Source organism: Microcaecilia unicolor, chromosome 11 (genome assembly GCF_901765095.1).
Source record: "Microcaecilia unicolor chromosome 11, aMicUni1.1, whole genome shotgun sequence".
NCBI classification, from domain to species: Eukaryota; Metazoa; Chordata; class Amphibia; order Gymnophiona; family Siphonopidae; genus Microcaecilia; species Microcaecilia unicolor.
The window spans coordinates 137,738,379-137,756,368 of record NC_044041.1 but is presented as its reverse complement, the minus strand read 5'-3'; the positions used below and the strand labels follow the sequence as shown (position 1 = coordinate 137,756,368).

Sequence of the window (17,990 nt, the reverse complement as noted above, 5' to 3'; positions counted from 1 at the left end):
TTGCAATCTATTCAAGACAATCAAACAGGATAAATGAGAGATTAGAGTTATATTTTATTATGGGAATGATTAAAACAGCATGGGCACTGAATAGGTGAATAGGGGTTAAGTGTAAAAAGCAACCTCAAAATAGGTGGGCTTTTACCTCCTTACAAGAATGAAAATCAAAGTAGCATACAAAGCAAACCACTGATACAACATATTCAAAACATGACCCATTCTACAATTAACAGGCATAAAAAAGAGGAAAAACAAAGTACAACATGATCAATCTGAAGTTCTTGCATCCTTTACTCTCCCTGTAGTTGTAGCAACAGACATCACTTCACCACTTTCTTAAATAAAGGATTGACGCTTCATTCCTTAATTCCAGTGGCAATGAATTTCACATAGATGAAGCCACACAGGAAAAGGATGATCAACGGGCCAACTACAGATATTATAGATTGAGGAGCAATCACCAGCTGATATAGATTGCTCCTCAATCTAGGGCTCTGATTGAACTATAGAGGTTTGATATATAAATGAGTGTCTGGTTATAAAGAGCTCTGTGTGTCCAAAAAAGGTCTCAATTCTACCCCAGACTGGAAGTCACTAAAGATTATTTAACAATGGGGTGACTATCTGACCTTTGAGCTCGAAAACAGAGTTTAACAGCAGTATTTTGTATTAAGTGCAATCTCTTGATTCTTTATGGATGCTATTATTGCAATAAACTAACCATAAAAAAAAATAAGAATGAATCAAAACCAGAAGATCCCAAGAAGAACATAAAGGAGATGTAATGCAGAGGATTTTTCATAGAATGAATCAGTATCACTGAAACTTGTTTGTTAAATGTCAGTAGTGAGTCAAAAATGACACCCAATATTTTCAGTGAGTTCTTCATCATAATTGTTGTGCTGAGTAATTTTGGTGAAAAAAAAGGCAGAGAATCTTCTGATAAACCAGAGTAGATCTATATTTTCCAGATTTCATTTTAGTTTATGCACATATAGTCATTTTGCCACTGTATCCACACATAAGTTATGGGTAGTTAGGTTTAGAATTTCACAACCACGTACATCACTAGCTGAATATCAGCAGCACAATAGGATGATGAAAACTGTTTTCAGAGGTTGGGCTTTTTCTACAGTGGTCCCTAAATTATGGAATTCACTTCCTAGGAAGCAGAGAGATAATTTGATGTTTTGAAAAAAAAAATTAACAACCCAACTGTTTATGTATGTACCCAGAGAAGGTGGGAAAAGACGTATAGCTATAGAGGGTCAGACTGTGGGCATCTTACTGGGGAAGTTATGGACATGTTTCACCAGATGGCTTTCTGACTGTTTTGTTGTTATGAATGTTATGATTTTAACTGCTCTGAATTATTTTTCAGGGAACCATTATATACATTTTTAAATACAAAGATCCTTGTGGAACCCCATTCAGCGTGTTAACCTTTTTGGAATAAGTTCTCCTATAGTTGATTATAAGGAATTTATTTAAAACAATTTTTTGAAAAATTATCTTATAAGTGTAAGGAAAAAGGCCTCAAAGAGCTCAGGAATCATATAAATGTAATAGAGCTAAACAGATCTAAACAATCTTTTCTTCATCACTGGCCAAAAAAAAACTTCCATCTTAATGTGTCATTCCTGAATTCAATCCTATTTGTCTCGATTAAATATGTTTTCTATTTTTTGTTATTTCCCACTTTGTTGCTTTTTGTGATTTAACTAACAATTTGCACTGCTGCTTCAGGGTTCTGGTGGCGGGGCCGCTTTTGGATCGGTCACATGTCATGACAAGTTAGGCATGAAGAAGCAGACGTGACCGATCCTAAAGTGGCCCCGCCACCAGGACAATGAAGCAGCAGTGCGAATTGTTAGTTAAATCACAAAAAGCAACAAAGTGGAAAATAACAAAAAATAGAAAGAATATTTAATCAAGACAAATAGGATTGAATTCAGGAATGATACATTAAGATGGAAGTTTTTTTTGGTCAATGATGAAGAGAAGATCGTTTAGATGTTTAACACTATTAAATCTATATAATTCATGAGCTCTTTGAGGCCTTTTTCCTTCCACTTATAAGATAATTTTTTTAAAATTGTTTTAAAACAATTGTTTTAAAAAATTGTTAAAATATTGTTCAGGACATTTTCATATGGTGCATATTTGTTTATTGTTTAGTCTAGCGATTTCATATCTCCACACCCAAACTCTGTTTTGATTTAGTGGATTAAATAATTTATTTGCCATGAGTTCATTGAGAGGTTAAAAAGGAGTGGCCAAGTAAATCAAATGCTGTATTAAGATGTAAAGCCACAGGAGTAGCTGCTTCCCTTGTCCAAGGAGACCTTGATTTCAATGAGAATTGCAACTAGTATTGGCTCTGTTCTTGACTGTATGTGCCTATTGATTATGTATGTGTATCTATAACCCGCCTTGTTAAAGGCAGGATATAAATTTTAAATAAATAAATAACCTCACCAGCATTAAATTTGGATTGTTAAGGTTGTAGAATATTGGTTTGATCCAGAAAATTATAGCCTGGCAGATACACTCAGTTCTGTGGTCACCATGTTTGGTCACTAGGACTTTTAACATTTCACATTATCCACTTTGCCAGTCTCATTACTGATTGTATGACTCTTTATACACTTACACGTGTGCTGCTGGATTATAATTCTGCTGTCCCTTCATTTTTGCAACAAATAAAGTAGCATGAAGACGTATTAGGCATAGTGCATCTTGGTAGGATTTGATGTTAAGTTGGCACATGCACAATTTCCTGGTTATTTTACAAAAGGCTGTGCTGAAAGCAGAGCCTTTTGTAAATATGTATGAGGTGGCAGGAAAGCGCGTGACTGGTTAGATTGACACTCAGGGTGAGCATCTCTAGTAAGAATATGATGTCAGGGTAAATGAAATTTGTGAAACCTGACTAATGAAAGGCTATGCTGTGACATTGGATACCTCCCTTTTATAAGCTGGCAGTTATTCTGTCCCTCCCCAAAGATACCAATTGAATGCATGTCAAAAATACTGAGTTCTTTTTCCCTTTGTTTTCATCTTAGAATTCTTCCATCTACCAGCAAACATTTTCTCTTGAAACACTTAGTGTCTGGAGTGAACTATGACCTCTGCATACTGGCCATCTTTGATGATGTGGGCTACTTCTCTGGCTGCAACAAAGTCCTTGGGCTGTGTCCGTTCTCAACCAAGGAAGATTATCGTGACCTGCCATTCCCTTCATGCACATTTCCTAGGAGGCACCCTGACAGTCATCATTGGGGGCATCATTGTGGTCACGCTGCTGGTTTTCACAGTAGTGATAATGGTCAAGTACAAATCCTGCAGCAGCTCATACTCAGGCATCACCAGAGTCACCAATGTCTACTCCCAGACCAACAGCTGCCAACTGGTTCCCAATGGGATGCTACCACAGCAAAGGGTTGTGGCTGTTACTGCAAAGGCTAAGGAGTCAGCAGCTATTGAAAAAGAGCTCCAGGTCACAATCCACAGTGGAAGCATTCACATCTCTAAAAATCAACACAGAGAGCTAAAGCAAGACACGGTCAGAATGTAAAAGGCACTGTGGGGAATTTTGCAGACTTGGATTATAAATCTAAAGTAATTCATGGACTCTGAGTGGGACTTAGGTGGGAGGTCCTGTTCCCAGACCAGAGCTCTGGAATATTTAAGACTAAACGAGCTGTTCTTTGGACATGGGGGAGATCTCCACCACTACATGCTACGGCTATGCAAGAGACTGAGTGTGATATGGACTAAACGCAGTCAATCAGTGCATGGGATGTTGACACACTGTGCCAAAAATGACTTAAAAGGGAGAAAAGTCATATTCTCCAGCACAGATGAGCTTGAAGAAAGTGTGGTGTAAAGAAATGGGAACCAAGGGTAAAGGTGCCATGACCCTCCAATTGTGCACAATGAAAAGGAAGAAGGAAATGCTGTGGCGAGGGCACAAGCTGCCTTGATCTTGAATTACATTCATCCATGCACTTCCTTCCTTCACCAGTACTGTACTTAGTTTTCTTCTTATAGCTTTTGCACAAGCATGTTTTCTCCTAGGATATGCAGGATCTACCAAGAAAATGAAGTGTAACCCAAGAAGGTGTGCTGGATCCCCATTTCAAGAGGCAGGTTAGGTGGAAGGAAGGAGGAGGGGGGATTACACAGCAAAAATTGTCCTCTTTGTTCCCCCACCCCAGATGTCAAGATAGACACCCAGAACACTCATGTACTAGGCAGGCACCTGCCATGTCCATTCTCATCCTGCTTCACTTTACTGGAAAGGAATGGTGGGAGGGGGGTCCAAGGTTGGAGCAGAAAAGGGGAGGGGAGTCTACCATCAATTATGTTTCCAATGGAGAGACATTTTTTTTCTTCTTCTTCTCATCACAGGCAAAAAAATCTTACTATAATTCACAACTTTTTCCAGCCTACTGCCAACAACTGACAAAAGAATCTTTACTTATAACCTCTTGTTCATAACAAATACAAAATAAAAATGTTTCTGTAAACAAAATTAAATTTTAAAAAACATATACATTATTCTTTTCTATCATTTGCCAAAAACTGTCATTGATGTTCTTCTGATGAAAATAAATGCTGCAAAACTATTAACAGATCACATTATTTTTGTTTAATTTGCTTTATATTATAAGTACTTTAATATCTATTATAAGCAAAACATGCAGAAAACCCTGAGAAAACCATGGTATGATACTGAAAAGCAATTTATTGTTTGCCAGCAAGTGGCAATGCCAAGCCTGCAAATACATGTATTTCAGCCTTCATATCAGGTTTTGACATATTCCAGGTGCCAGATCACCATGGCAACTAGAAATTTTCTTCTGGCACCTGGGATTTCTGAGGCTCTTTAAAAATTAAATTAAATTAAAAAAAAAAACAGATTTTTTTTTGTTTTATTTTTTTGTTGTTGCTGCAATTGTTGCTGAAGCAGGAGCTTCTGCATACCATGCTGCTTTTGTAAGTCTAAGCTGCACAGTTCAGGGAGTTTGAAGCACTGTTCTCCACCAGTGACTGCAGCAGTGGTTGCAAATGCTCCAGCAGTGGTCACAGACATCCAGTGAGAGGCAGAAGCTAGGATGCAGACTGGCTTCTAGCTTGCAGAGGCAGGCGTTGGGGGGGGGGGGGGGGCGGAGTGGCTTACAGGAACAAGGAGAGAGGTTTAGGAGCTGGGGGACTGATTTGCTATTGGGGGGGGGAGAGACTGGCTTATGGAAGTTGGAAGGTTGACTGGCCTTCAGGGGCAGGGGAGAGGCTGGGGAACTGGGAGACTGACTGGTTTGCAGGGGGTGGGAAAAGTTGCTGGGATCTGACTAGCTTGCTGTGTTATGAGGTGTGGCTAGCTAGAAGAGGTCAATTTTAAAGGATGAAGAGGGCTAGGGTGGAGGGGGAGAGAGTGAGACTGGGTGGCAATAGAGTGTGGGGGAGGGAGAGAGCAAACATGAGACTGAGTGTCTGAAGAGTAAGGGGCTGTCTTATCCTGGATAGGCCACAAGAGTGCGCTGGTCCCATAGAAATGGGGGAAAATGTCCAGGTCATGTTGTTACTGAGGAGTCACTAGAGGGAGCCAGTAGGGGAATGTGCAGATGGAGGTGCTAGGACCAAGGAGAGTCCTGGGCTAGAAAACAGGTGTAAGTTGTTATGGGCTGGGTCCTGCCTGAATTAGGGGCAAGAGCCTAATGGGGTGGATAAGCTCATCAACCTCCTTATACCTAGCTGAGTTTGTGAAAGGAAAGAGAAGAGAGAGGAGCTGGAGACCTGGCAGCTGGTGGAAGAAGATCCCCTTGAGGTACTGGCTGGACGCTGAGGACTTTTTATGAACTGTGTTGTGGATAGAACTGTAGTAAGAACAGGGAACTAGCAGCCGGGGGCTGGAAGACAGAGCTGTACCCTCAGAGTGAGGGAAGAACATCCTGTTCAGGGCCAGAGGGGCTGTAGCACTGAGCCCAGGTGTCTGTGTGTGAGGGCTCAGTGGGAAGACCTGTGAAAAGTGTTTAAGCTAGAAGAAGTGTGCCCGGGGGCTGGAATAAAGAGCTGCCTGATGAATATGCTGTTGTTGAGAACTGTCTAATCTACATCTAATTTGCATATTAAGAACAAGGTCACCCAGAGTGAACAAGGGGACCTAGGATAATGAGGTGGTGTGTTCAGAGTCCTGGGAAGAGACCGGCCAGAGTCCTGCTCAGGAGCCACAGGCCATGAGGCCTGCTGGAGAGGCAGGAGGAGAAGCCTTCGTCTTCACAAGTGACAGGGTTGGGGTGAGAGACAGCATGAAAATGGGTGATGAGAGAGCAGGAAGTAGGAAAGTAGCTATGTATTCTACCAGTGGCCTGCAGGGGTGTCTTAAAGTTCTCATTTATCATTTACTAAGCTTTCTTTGGAATGGGAAAACTACCCTTAAGAGCCCAGTTACCAAATTGCAGTAAGCACTAATGCAAGCTTACCACAGTTTAAAATGGCATACCATGGGACATGCTGAGGCATCCTGCGGTACTTTTGATATGTGCGTACACTATGAGGGCGCTAAAATATATATTTTTTCACCAAGGGAGCATGTCTAGGGTAGAGTGGGTGTGTCTGCGGTTAATCAGTTAGTGCAGTTACATTACTGTACACTAGCTGATTGGCCACAGGATTAGCGTGTGAGCCTTACCACCTATAAAGTAGGTGGCGGTAAGGGTGCACATGCTAAGTCTTATTAATGGCTGTGCGCTAATAGCAACATTAGCGCATGGCCATTAAATTGGAAATTGACCATTTTCCAACAGTGACAAAAGCAGTCTTAACACGTGGAAAATTCCGTGAAAGGGCATGCTAGGCCACTTGCTGCAGCTTAGTAAAAGGCTTAGTAAATTTTGCTTGAAAAGAACAGTGGTAGACCTTTGAAGAGATCTTTGCCCTCTCCCCCCCCACCCCAGCTTATCAACTTCAGTGGAGACAGGGGGAAGGGGTAGTGAGGGGTTCAGCTGTTGGCTCTTAAATCCAAGGAAATGTGTCAAGGACCACCTTATACATATACTCACTTACAACTTTTTATTATACGAAGGGACTGACATTGGTGAGGGCAAAAGCAGGGTAGCACTTATATATTAGTAGCAATATTCAGACTAACTAGCACACCTAACGTTAAATGTGTAGTATTCACTGTTCAGATTTATTTAGTGGCACTAGTTAAAAAGATAGCGCTGCTGAATATATAAATAAAATTAGGGACCAGTCTTTGCAAACTTAAATGCTGGCAGGTCCGGCTGAACTAAGATTTATTTATTTATTTGTTGCATTTGTATCTCACATTTTCCCACCAATTTGCAGGCTTCAATGTGGCTCATATATGCCGTAATGGCGATCGCCATTCCGGATACAGAATTACAAGTGGTAATGCCTTAAGGCGCATAAATGGTAAAGTAGAATACAAAGTGGTATTGCATTGAAGTTCCTGAGTAATAAGTAACATAAGTTAGATAATCAACTATAGAAAGTTCAATTCCGGCGTGAGAAATAAAGTGGTAGTGCCGTATTGCCTAACTTTCATTAGTAGCAGTGAAGGTTATCAGTCTAGTGTAAAGAGTTTGGTTTTGTCTAGTTCATGTAAAGTCTAGTTGTCTAGTTGTTCCTCACACAATTGTGGGTGATGATGGATCTTAGTTTAAAGTGGAAAGAACTTCTAAAATTTTGGGAATGGTATTCGATTCATCTATGATGATGAAACCACAGATCAATAGTTTGATTAGAAAGCTTATTTTAAACTAAAGCAATTATGATTGCTAACATCTTATTTTCTTAAAGATCATTTTAAGATTATTGTGCAGTTAACAATCCTATAATTACTGGACTTCATTATATTGAGTCTTTCTTCTAAGCAATTCTCCAGAATTCAGCCGTTAGGTTAATATTTCAGAGAACTCGGCTGGATCATGCATGTCCTTTATTGGAAACAATGGTTGCCCATGAAATTTCAGGTTATTTTTAAGGTACTTTGTTTAGTGTTTAAGCTTTTGAATGGTTTGTGTCCTGAAAGTGGGTCCCAATTGGTGAATGTGTTGAAATCAAAGCTGGTTTCTAGAAGAAGTAACTATTCACTGCTAGCTTTTCCTTCAATTAAGAATATTCAGTTTAAGGCTGCTTACGCGCAATCATTTTCTTTTTAGCTGTTTGTTATTGTAACAACCTTCCGTGTGAATTACATTTAATGAGGAACTATTTTATGTTTTGTAAAGCTTTGAAAACATATTGTTTACTAGGCCTGGGGGTTTTAATTTTTTTTTACTGTATGTAATGAATTATGTTCTTTTTTTTTTGTTTGTTTGTTACATTGTACCCCGCGCTTTCCCACTCATGGCAGCTCAATGCAGCTTACATATTGTATACAAGTACTTATTTGTACCTGGGGCAATGGAGGGTTAAGTGACTTGCCCAGAGTCACAAGGAGCTACCTGTGCCTGAAGTGGGAATCGAACTCAGTTCCTCAGTTCCCCAGGACCAAAGTCCACCACCCTAACCACTAGGCCACTCCTCCACTCTTGATGTTTGTTATCAGTTTCTTATTTTTATTGGTGATCAATAGAAATAAAACAAAATAAAACATGTTTATTTTGTTTTATTTCTATTGATTACCTTAAAAGTGAACTAACACGGCTACCACACCTCTCTACTTATTTTTATTGAATTGTAACTTGCCTTGAATCAGAATTTTGAGTGTTGACGAGAGATAAATCTTTGAAAACATAACAGCCCTATATTCTTTGCAGACTGGGTAGTACTTTTTTAGGAACCAATTATAAGTTTGTTTTTATTAGTAATTTTTTTTTTAAAGGTGCTTTTCTAGATGATAAACCCACATTGATGCTTTCTGCAGACAGCACTAGTCACACACAAAACAAAGCTTGTGGTCTTGAAAACTTGTATGCATTATACATGTTAGTCCCACAAATGAAAGCATAGTGCAGAGTCCAGTCTTAACCAGAACCAAGATAGGTGAAGTAGAATCTGTGGGAAGCTTATGTCTACTATTCATATTATACTCCCACAAACTATTCCTCAATCCCTCAAAGACAATAGCTTCTTGGATTGCTAGTCATCCATTATGTCTTTCACTTACTCCAAGGTTGAGAGGGACTCAATTGACTCTAGTGGACACTTTCAAGTAACTAGGGGTCCATCTGGACTACAAACTCAAACTCAGGTCTCCTCAGTAGTTAGGTCAAGCTTGGTAGAGCTTTCTTGCTCTATGTCAAATTCGGTTCATCCGCTCTTATGATGATGCATGTGCTACACTTCTGTATACCCTAGTTACATCATGCATAGACTGTTGAAACATCATTTACTCAAACCTATCTTCAGTTCTACTAAAAATGCATCAAAAGGTATGTGAGAGAGTGAGTGGTATAGGGCAGGTATCCCCAAGAACACTCCCTCACTGAGGTTTCAGTTTAGCCACCTTATAGCAAGTGGCTCTAACCTGCCATGTCAGAGGCCGAGTCAGGGGGTGGGGCTCAGGATAGGAGGTAGTTAAATACCCTGGAGCAGAGTGGATCCAGGAGAGACATCCTGAGTGCAGAGATCTCCCGAAGGAAGTTCCAATTGAAGGAATCCTCTCTAAAATGTTGGCTGGGCTGTAGTACCTGTGGGAGAGACCCTGGGAAGTAAGGAGAGGCCCTGGTTCAGAGGTTTGCACCCTGTAGAAGCCCAGGGTTTGCATGAGAAGGAACAGAAGACTGCAAATGTAAAGGAGTGCTTTTATTTTTATTTTATTTTTCTGTGAAATCCCAGTGTCTTGAGTGTTCTAGTTGGAGCCAGGCCTGAATTTATGTACCAGTAACTGGAACTGTACTGAAGAAGACAGAACTGTTAAGAGAAAAGGAAGTAAATGTTAATGTGGCTGTTGCCCAGGGTTGCAGTGAGTTTGTGACAGGAACCTACTGTCTTGCTTTGATTACTTGTTCAATAATAAAGCTTTTCCTTTGCCTTTATACTGCACTTTGCCTGTGTCTGTGAGTCCTGTACCCAGCCGCACATCAAGTTACCACACAGTCCAATATACCTCAATGTGATTTCTCTTTCATGCTCATCATTTTGATCATGTCACTCCCCAACCTATTCATCATCACTAGTTGTCTATACCATTCAGAATCCAACATAAAATACTCACCATGGCCTATAAAGCATTACATTCTGGAATTCCTCCATATCTTTCTTCTTTGATTGTGCCATATACCTCCCTCAAGAACTTTCTGCTCAATGTCTGCTCACCAGCTCTCTATCTCTGCAGTATATGCCTCACGGCTACAGTCCATTGATTGATGCTTATTTTTCTGGGTTTCTCTTTCTCTCTGGCACTCCTTCCCCAGGCACTTCATGCAGAACAGACGTTCCGTAAGTTTAAGGCCACTCTCAAAGCTTACCTGTTTGGTTTGGCATATGCCCCCAGATTCTATATAGTGCGCCTAGAGATATGCATTGAAATCAGCACGAATTCTTTAACAATGCGCGTAACTTAACAAGCAAATGAGCACTAATTGGCACTAATTAGAATTTAGGCGCACAACTCACTAAGCGTATTCTGTAGCAAAGTGCACCGAACTTCTAATGTGCACAGGCAAAAGGGGGCATGGTTACGGTCGGGGAAATGAGCGTTTCGTGGGCATTCCAAAATTTAAGCGTCTAGTTATGGAATATGGCCCACTGCATAAATCTACATGCCAGGATTTTCACTACATTTTCTTTGGTGTAAATGGAAGCACGCAGTTTTAGGACCATAGACACAGGGCCGATCTTAGGCAGGGGCGACTGGTGTGGCTGCACAGGGCCTTGCACTCCCAGGGGCTCCACGCTACTGACCCCGACATCAGACCAAATGTCTTGCATTCAGCGGGAGATTCCCGCTTTCGCAGTCATCTTCCATTCAGCAGCTTCCCAACTCTCTTTCCTTTTTTCCCTGAGTCCAGCGATGCTTCTTTACCTTGTTCCACAACCCCCCTCCTCCCCCCGGTGGGTCTAGTCTGTGTATCGATTCCCTGGGTCCTCCCACCTGGCTCAATCGCTGTCAATGGCTGTGTGATTGTGATAGACTGCCTCTGTCAGTGCCGTGGCCGCCAATAGAGTGTTCCCTTTGCAGTGCTCCACCTCCTATCACGCAACTTCCTGTTGCCGCGCAGGCGGGACATCCTACAGGGAAAATCCTGATGTCAGCAGGGAAGGTCTGCCATGGTCACAGCCGCGGTGCTGCTAGTGATCGGGTCAGATGGGAGTGGACTCGCTGGTGAGGGTTCAAGGGAGAAGGACGCTGGACTTGGGGGTGGAGATGGAAACCCATTTGTGTGGTTAGAGAGAGAGAGAGAGAGAGGTGTGTGCTGGCCACTGGGACTAGAGCATATTTCCTGCTTTCTCTCCATGGATCTCTTTCCTCTCCTCCTGTGGTCTCTTCCCTCTGCCCCCCTCCCTGGATCTAGCATCTTTCCTCTCTCTTCCCCTCCCAAGATCCATGGAGAGAAAGCAGGAGATATGCCACAATGTGTGTATGTGTGTGTGTGGGGGGGGGGGGGAATACAAGAGAGAGCGAGAAGGGGAGAAATGATGGACCCAGGGTGGGGGTGCAGGAGGAAGGGAAGAGAACAGGGAGAGACAGCACACAGAGAAGAGAAGCTGGGCATGGAGTAAGCATAGGATAGGGAGAAATCTTCAACAAAATCAACCAAAGCTTACACATCATGAACACCTGGGCAGATGCATTTCGATTGAAACTGAATGCAGAAAAAACTCAATGCCTGATACTCACCTCCCAATACAACACGAATGAATTCACTGCTATAAACACACCAAAACTAAATCTTCCTATTTCAGATACTCTAAAAATCCTTGGAGTTACTGTTGACCGCCACCTAACACTCGAAACTCACGCAAACAACACAACCAAAAAGATGTTCTACAGCATGTGGAAACTGAAAAGAATAAGACCATTCTTCCCAAGATCTGTCTTCCGCAGCCTAGTGCAATCACTCGTACTCAGCCATCTGCATTACTGCAACTCACTGTACGCAGGTTGTAAAGAGCAAATACTGAGGAAACTTCAAACAGCCCAGAACACAGCTGCCAGACTCATCTTCAGGAAACCAAAATACGAAAGTGCAAAACCCTTACGAGAGAAGCTACACTGGCTCCCACTCAAGGAACGAATCACTTTAAAGTATGCACAATAGTTCACAAATTATTCATGGTGAAGCCCCAGCCTACATGTCTGACTTAATAGACTTACCACCCAGAAACGCTAAAAGATCATCCCGAACTTTCCTTAACCTCCACTTCCCAATTGCAAAGGCATAAAATATGAAGTGCTACACGCATCAACCTTCTCTTATATGAGCACGCAATTCTGGAATAAACTACCACGCAACCTGAAGATGACTTACGAGCTGACCGACTTCCGCAAATCATTGAAGACTTATCTTAAAACACATGAAGCCCAAGCAAACTGTTAATACTGCATCAATACATACTCATTTATACTCTTATCCCCCAAAATTCTAACACACTCAAACCTTAATCTACAGGTAAAAATGTTATAACCAAACGTTCTCTAGCTATTGTTCTGTAATCCTATCAGTATCCGTTGTTCTTCCACTATTCCATTGTTCTGTTCCATTGTTCTATTCCCCTTGCGATACGTAGACTTTTGTTTTCACTTTACTCCTCACAATGTAACCATAATCGAGTTGTAACAAATTGTACTTCCATCAATACAATGTATTGTAAGCTACACTGAACCCGCAAATAGGTGGGAAAATGTGGGATACAAATGCAATAAATAAATAAATAAATAAGAGGGGTGATGCTAAACATATACTGAGGGAAGGGGACACCAAGACGGCAGATGCTGAACATATGTGGGAGGATAGAAACACAGAGCAGAGATCCTGGACAGGACAGTCACAAGGAGAAAGAAGTGTCAAATGTACAGGAGACCTGGAAAGATGAAAGAACAGAAAAGCAGAAGACACTTGGATGAAATCAAATGGAAAAATAAAATGCTCAGACTACAAATGTAGAAAAAAAGTATTTTATTTTAAATGTGTTAATTGGAACATGTCAGCTTTGGGAAATCAGTATCTCTGATATCTTGCATTTCAGTTTCTGTTTCTCTAGTATTGCTATATATGAAAGTTTAACAAGGTTTATAGTTTTTTTACCTTCATATCTCTATGACTGATCTGTGGTCCCTTATTTCATATTTAATGAGGCTCTGTCTGTGTTTTGCATGTATGACCATAGATCTTAAATTAAAAAAGGTCTTGTCATGGGGGGTGGGCAGGGTGGAATTGGGCAAGGGGTGTGACTAGGCAAGGGGCTAGGGGCCCCACCGAACTGGTCTGCACAGAGCCCCGCAATTGCTAAGACCAGCCCTTCATAGTCATCAACTAGGCTTAAAATATGCTTAGTCAGCATTGATTTCAGTGCCGATTTTTTTTTAAGCACCATTTATAAAATCTCTCCCATGGTGACTAGTTGAGACAATAAGAGCTCTGCTATAGGCAGTCATTTCTCCCTATCCTCTAGTCTTGATACTATTACGTATTTTACCTTATCTGGCTTTTCTTTCTCTTTCCTCATCAGTTTCCCTTTCCTGTCATAAATGGTAGTTCTCTTCCTTCTATGATTTTTTGATTGTGAACTGCTTTGATTGGTTTTGAAAGGTGGTATATCAAGTTCATAATAATCAAACAAGTGCACATTTATCTACATCCAGAAACTGCAGAATCTTGCTAACAAGGGTAACCAAGCAAGTTTCAGTACTATGGTGCTCTCTAAATGCAAATTGATGAGGATGAAGAACTGAGACTTATCAAGAAACAATACAAGTTGAAGAAACACAGCTTTCTCCAAACCTTAGATACAAAAGAAGAATTTTATACAGGGCAACAGTTGAAAAAATATGAAAGGGTCATGAGTACATTTCTTGAAAAGTGGGTGAACAGCTGCATTCCTCCAACACAGAGGAAAATAGCCCTATAAGAACATAAGAGTAGCCATACTGGGTCAGACCAATGATCCATCCAGCCCAATATCCTGTTTCCAACAGTGGCCAAGCCAGGTCACAAGAACCTGGCAGAAACCCATATCATGGCAACATTCCATGCTACGAATTCCAGGGCAAGCAGTTGCTTCACCATGTCTGTCTCAATAGCAGACTATGGACTTTTCCTCTAGGAACTTATCCAGACCTTTTTTAAACCCAGATACGCTAACTGATGTTACTACATCCTCCGGCAAAGAGTTCCAGAGCTTAACTGTTTGCTGAGTGAAAAATTATTTCCTCCTATTTGTTTTAAAATTATTTCCATGTAACTTCCTTGAGTGTCCTCTAGTCTTTATACTTTTGGAATGAGTGAAAAATCGATTTACTTCTACTTGTTCTACACCACTCAGGATTTTGTAAACCTCAATCATATCACTCCTCATCCAATCTCTTTTCCATGCGGAAGAGCCCTAACCTCTTTAGCCTTTCCTCATATGAGAGGAGTTCCATCCCCTTTATCATTCTGGTCGGTCTTCTTTGAACTTTTTCTAATTTCGCTATATCTTTTTTGAGATACTGTGATCAGAACTCAATGCAATACTCAAGGTGAGGTCGCACCATGGAAAGATACAGAGGCATTACAGCAGAGGTGTAGCCAGGTTTTGATCTCAGGGGGAGCAGACTTTTATAAAATAGGCGCCGGTTGGTGTCAGCTAGACAGCAGTGTCTGTGTTGTTGCTCAGGGGCTGTGGCGGGCAATGATTAATACAGGCTGTCTCTGTTGCGTCCTGCCTACAAGGAAACAGTAAGTTACATCAGTAGGCAGGACGCAGAAGATGTCCCTGGACTGGCCAGAGCAGGCAACCTGTCTTCTTAACTTCAAATAAAAGTATTCAAATCGTGACCATCACCTCAGGAATAGCACACCCAGTCCCTTCCACTGCTAGACACCTTGTTTAAATCAGATGGGCTTTTGTTTGTGTGGTGACTCTACTAGTCTTGAGCATTTTTATCTTGGGTGACCTTTGGTGGCCCTTGCCTCAGAGCCTACTTTCAAATAGGGCTAGACACCAGACACCCACAACCTATACTGAAAACTTACTTTATTTATTTATTGCATTTGTATCCCACATTTTCCCACCTATTTGCAGGCTCAATGTGGCTTACAGAGTTGTGTTATGACATGTTCATTCCAAAACAGCCCTAACCCACCTATGAAAAGACAATGCTATAAATATTACAGTGGGACCTAGAGAAGTGTTTCCCTAGGTGGTCCTGGAGTACCCCCTTGCCATTCAGGTTTCAGGCTATCCACAATGAATCTGCATGAAAAAGATTTGCATGTAATGGAGGTAGTATATGCAAATCAATGTCATGCATATTTATTGTGGATATCCTGAAAACCTGACCGGCAAGGGGATACTCCAGGACTGCCCTAGAACACAAAACTTACCACACCATAACAGCCTTAAACCACCTATCAGAAGACAGTGCTATGTATATTACACTGGGCTCTGGAGCACCAATATACCTACTATTGGGAAACAGGAACAAGCTGCACTGTTACACATTCCTATTCAGATACTACATGCTGGCAGAATCCTTCACCTCATAAGTACATAAGTATTGCCATACTGGGAAAGACCAAAGGTCCATCAAGCCCAGCATCCTGTTTCCAACAGTGGCCAATCTAGGTCACAAATACCTGGCAAGATCCTCAAAAAGTACAAAACATTTTATACTGCATACCCCAGAAATAGTGGATTTTCCCCAAGTCCATTTAATAATGGTCTATTTGAGTGAAGAAAAATTTTCTCCAATTCGTTTTAAATTTACTACATTGTAGCTTCATCGCATGCTCCCTAGTCCTAGTATTTTTGAAAAGCGTAAACAGACGCTTCACATCTACCCGTTCAACTCCACTCATTATTTTATAGACCTCTATCATATCTCCACTCAGTCGCCTTTACTCCAAGCTAAAGAGCCCTAACCGCTTTAGCCTTTCCTCATAGGGAAGTCGTCCCATCCCCTTTATCATTTTCGTCGCTCTTCTCTGCACCTTTTCTAATTCCACTATATCTTTTTTGAGATGCGGCGACCAGAATTGAACACAATATTCAAGGTGCGGTCGCACCATGGAGAGATACAAAGGCATTATAACATCCTCATTTTTGTTTTCCATTTCTTTCCTAATAATACCTAACATTCTATTTGCTTTCTTAGCCGCAGCACCACACTGAGCAGAAGGTTTCAACATATCATCAACGATGACACCTAGATCCCTTTCTTGGTCCGTGACTCCTAACGTAGAACCTTGCATGATGTAGCTATAAATTTGGGTTCCTCTTTCCCACATGCATCACTTTGCACTTGCTCACATTAAATGTCATCTGCCATTTAGACGCCCAGTCTCCCAGTCTCGTAAGGTCCTCTTGTAATTTTTCACAATCCTCCTGCGATTTAACGACTTTGAATAACTTTGTGTCATCAGAAAATTTAGTTACCTCACTAGTTACTCCCATCTCTAGGTCATTTATAAATATGTTAAAAAGCAGCGGTCCCGGGGGAGGTCACGTGATGCAGTGAGCGATGGTGGACGCAAGTTACATCGTGGCTCTGGAACCCTCTGCTAAACCTAGATTTTAGTGCTCTTAGATCTCTGCAAACTGATTAAAAACGAGCTTATAACCAGAGCTGGAATATATGGACAAGTTCCTGATACAGCAGAAAATGTCGGTGAGCGCGAAAACAACTAAACGCAAAGAAGAGCAGCTCTGCGGCGTGGAAAGCAAGATGGTGCTGGTGTTGCCATCCGTGTCTCCAGCACACGCCCCAACAGATACCCTGGTAATGGAGTTAACGGAGGCGGTAGTCCACGCTTTAGATTCACGTTTTAACCAGCTGTCAGAGCAGATAGCGGGACTTACAAATATGACTTCAGAACTCACACGCCGCACTGGCGAGCTTGAAGCCTGGGTATCTGAAGTAGAAGACACGCAGCAGGAACAGGGGACAAGTATAGACAAGCTGGAACAGCTGACGATGGAATACCAGCAGAAATTAGACGACCTGGAGAATTTGGTTAAAATGGTGATATTTCCCAAATGGCTTTACGTTTTACAAATAGCACCGCTTTGGTTACAGCTTAAAGAACTGAGGAGTTTTTATAGACTGGTATCGAAGTTTGTTGGAGGGGGAAAAAAACGAAAATTCGTTTCTCGCACCTAATAGGTGGATGGAGTCGAGGAGGGGTAGGCATGCCAGACATAGCGCTATACAACCAAGCATGCCAATTAAGACATTTAGGGGATTGGTGCTTAGGCACTCAGTTATATACCCCCACGGCACTAGAAGCTACACACTTTGCACCATATCAGTTTTTTTCGCTATTACATCATAAAATAAGACAGCTTCCGGAAGGCGTACGCAAAAATGTGCTACTGCGGCCGCTTCGTGAGGTGTGGAGGGTGATAATCCGTCAGTTTGGGGGGGGACCCGGAGGTAACAGATCAGCTTACCATACGTGGTAACTGCAAATTTTTACCAGGGCTGTCGAGCCGCCACTTTGTTGGGTGGGCCCAACGGGGGATCACATGTCTGGCACATCTGGCAGGCGAAGACGGGCAGCCCCTCACGGATGAGGACCTGGTGAGTCGGGTAGGAGGCTCTTGGGGGAACAGATTTGCTATAAGACAGGTGCGACATTACATGGCTTCACTGCCCAAGGACACATTGCGGAAGAGGTTGGGGACCAAATTACAGGACTTTTTTCAATCTTTTGGCGAAAGAAAGATTACCATTTCACTGCTCTTTAAAGCAATAACTAAATGGCAACCCCCCCAGGGAGTATGATTGCCTAAAGAGGGCTTAGGAGAAGGAGCTGGGGACATCGGTGAGGCAGTGGGATATCACTAAAACAGTAGCTAGAATACCTCTGTTA

At 41.8% G+C, this 17,990-nt stretch overlaps 2 protein-coding genes across 5 annotated transcripts in view; one reads left to right on the top strand and one right to left on the bottom strand.

Annotated features, from left to right (window-relative positions):
* LRFN4 (leucine rich repeat and fibronectin type III domain containing 4) overlaps positions 1-3,894 on the top strand; it is a 125,961-nt gene extending 122,067 nt beyond the window's left edge. Inside the window, 7 exon segments of the mRNA XM_030220281.1 lie at positions 3,066-3,159; positions 3,161-3,542; positions 3,545-3,633; positions 3,635-3,664; positions 3,667-3,700; positions 3,703-3,750; positions 3,753-3,894. Coding sequence (XP_030076141.1) covers positions 3,066-3,159; positions 3,161-3,542; positions 3,545-3,633; positions 3,635-3,664; positions 3,667-3,700; positions 3,703-3,750; positions 3,753-3,889 — 814 coding nt within the window. The 3' untranslated portion in view covers positions 3,890-3,894.
* Positions 1-17,990, bottom strand: part of PC (pyruvate carboxylase) — a 1,188,093-nt gene that overhangs the window by 532,615 nt on the left and 637,488 nt on the right. The gene's annotated exons all lie outside the window — the stretch shown is intronic.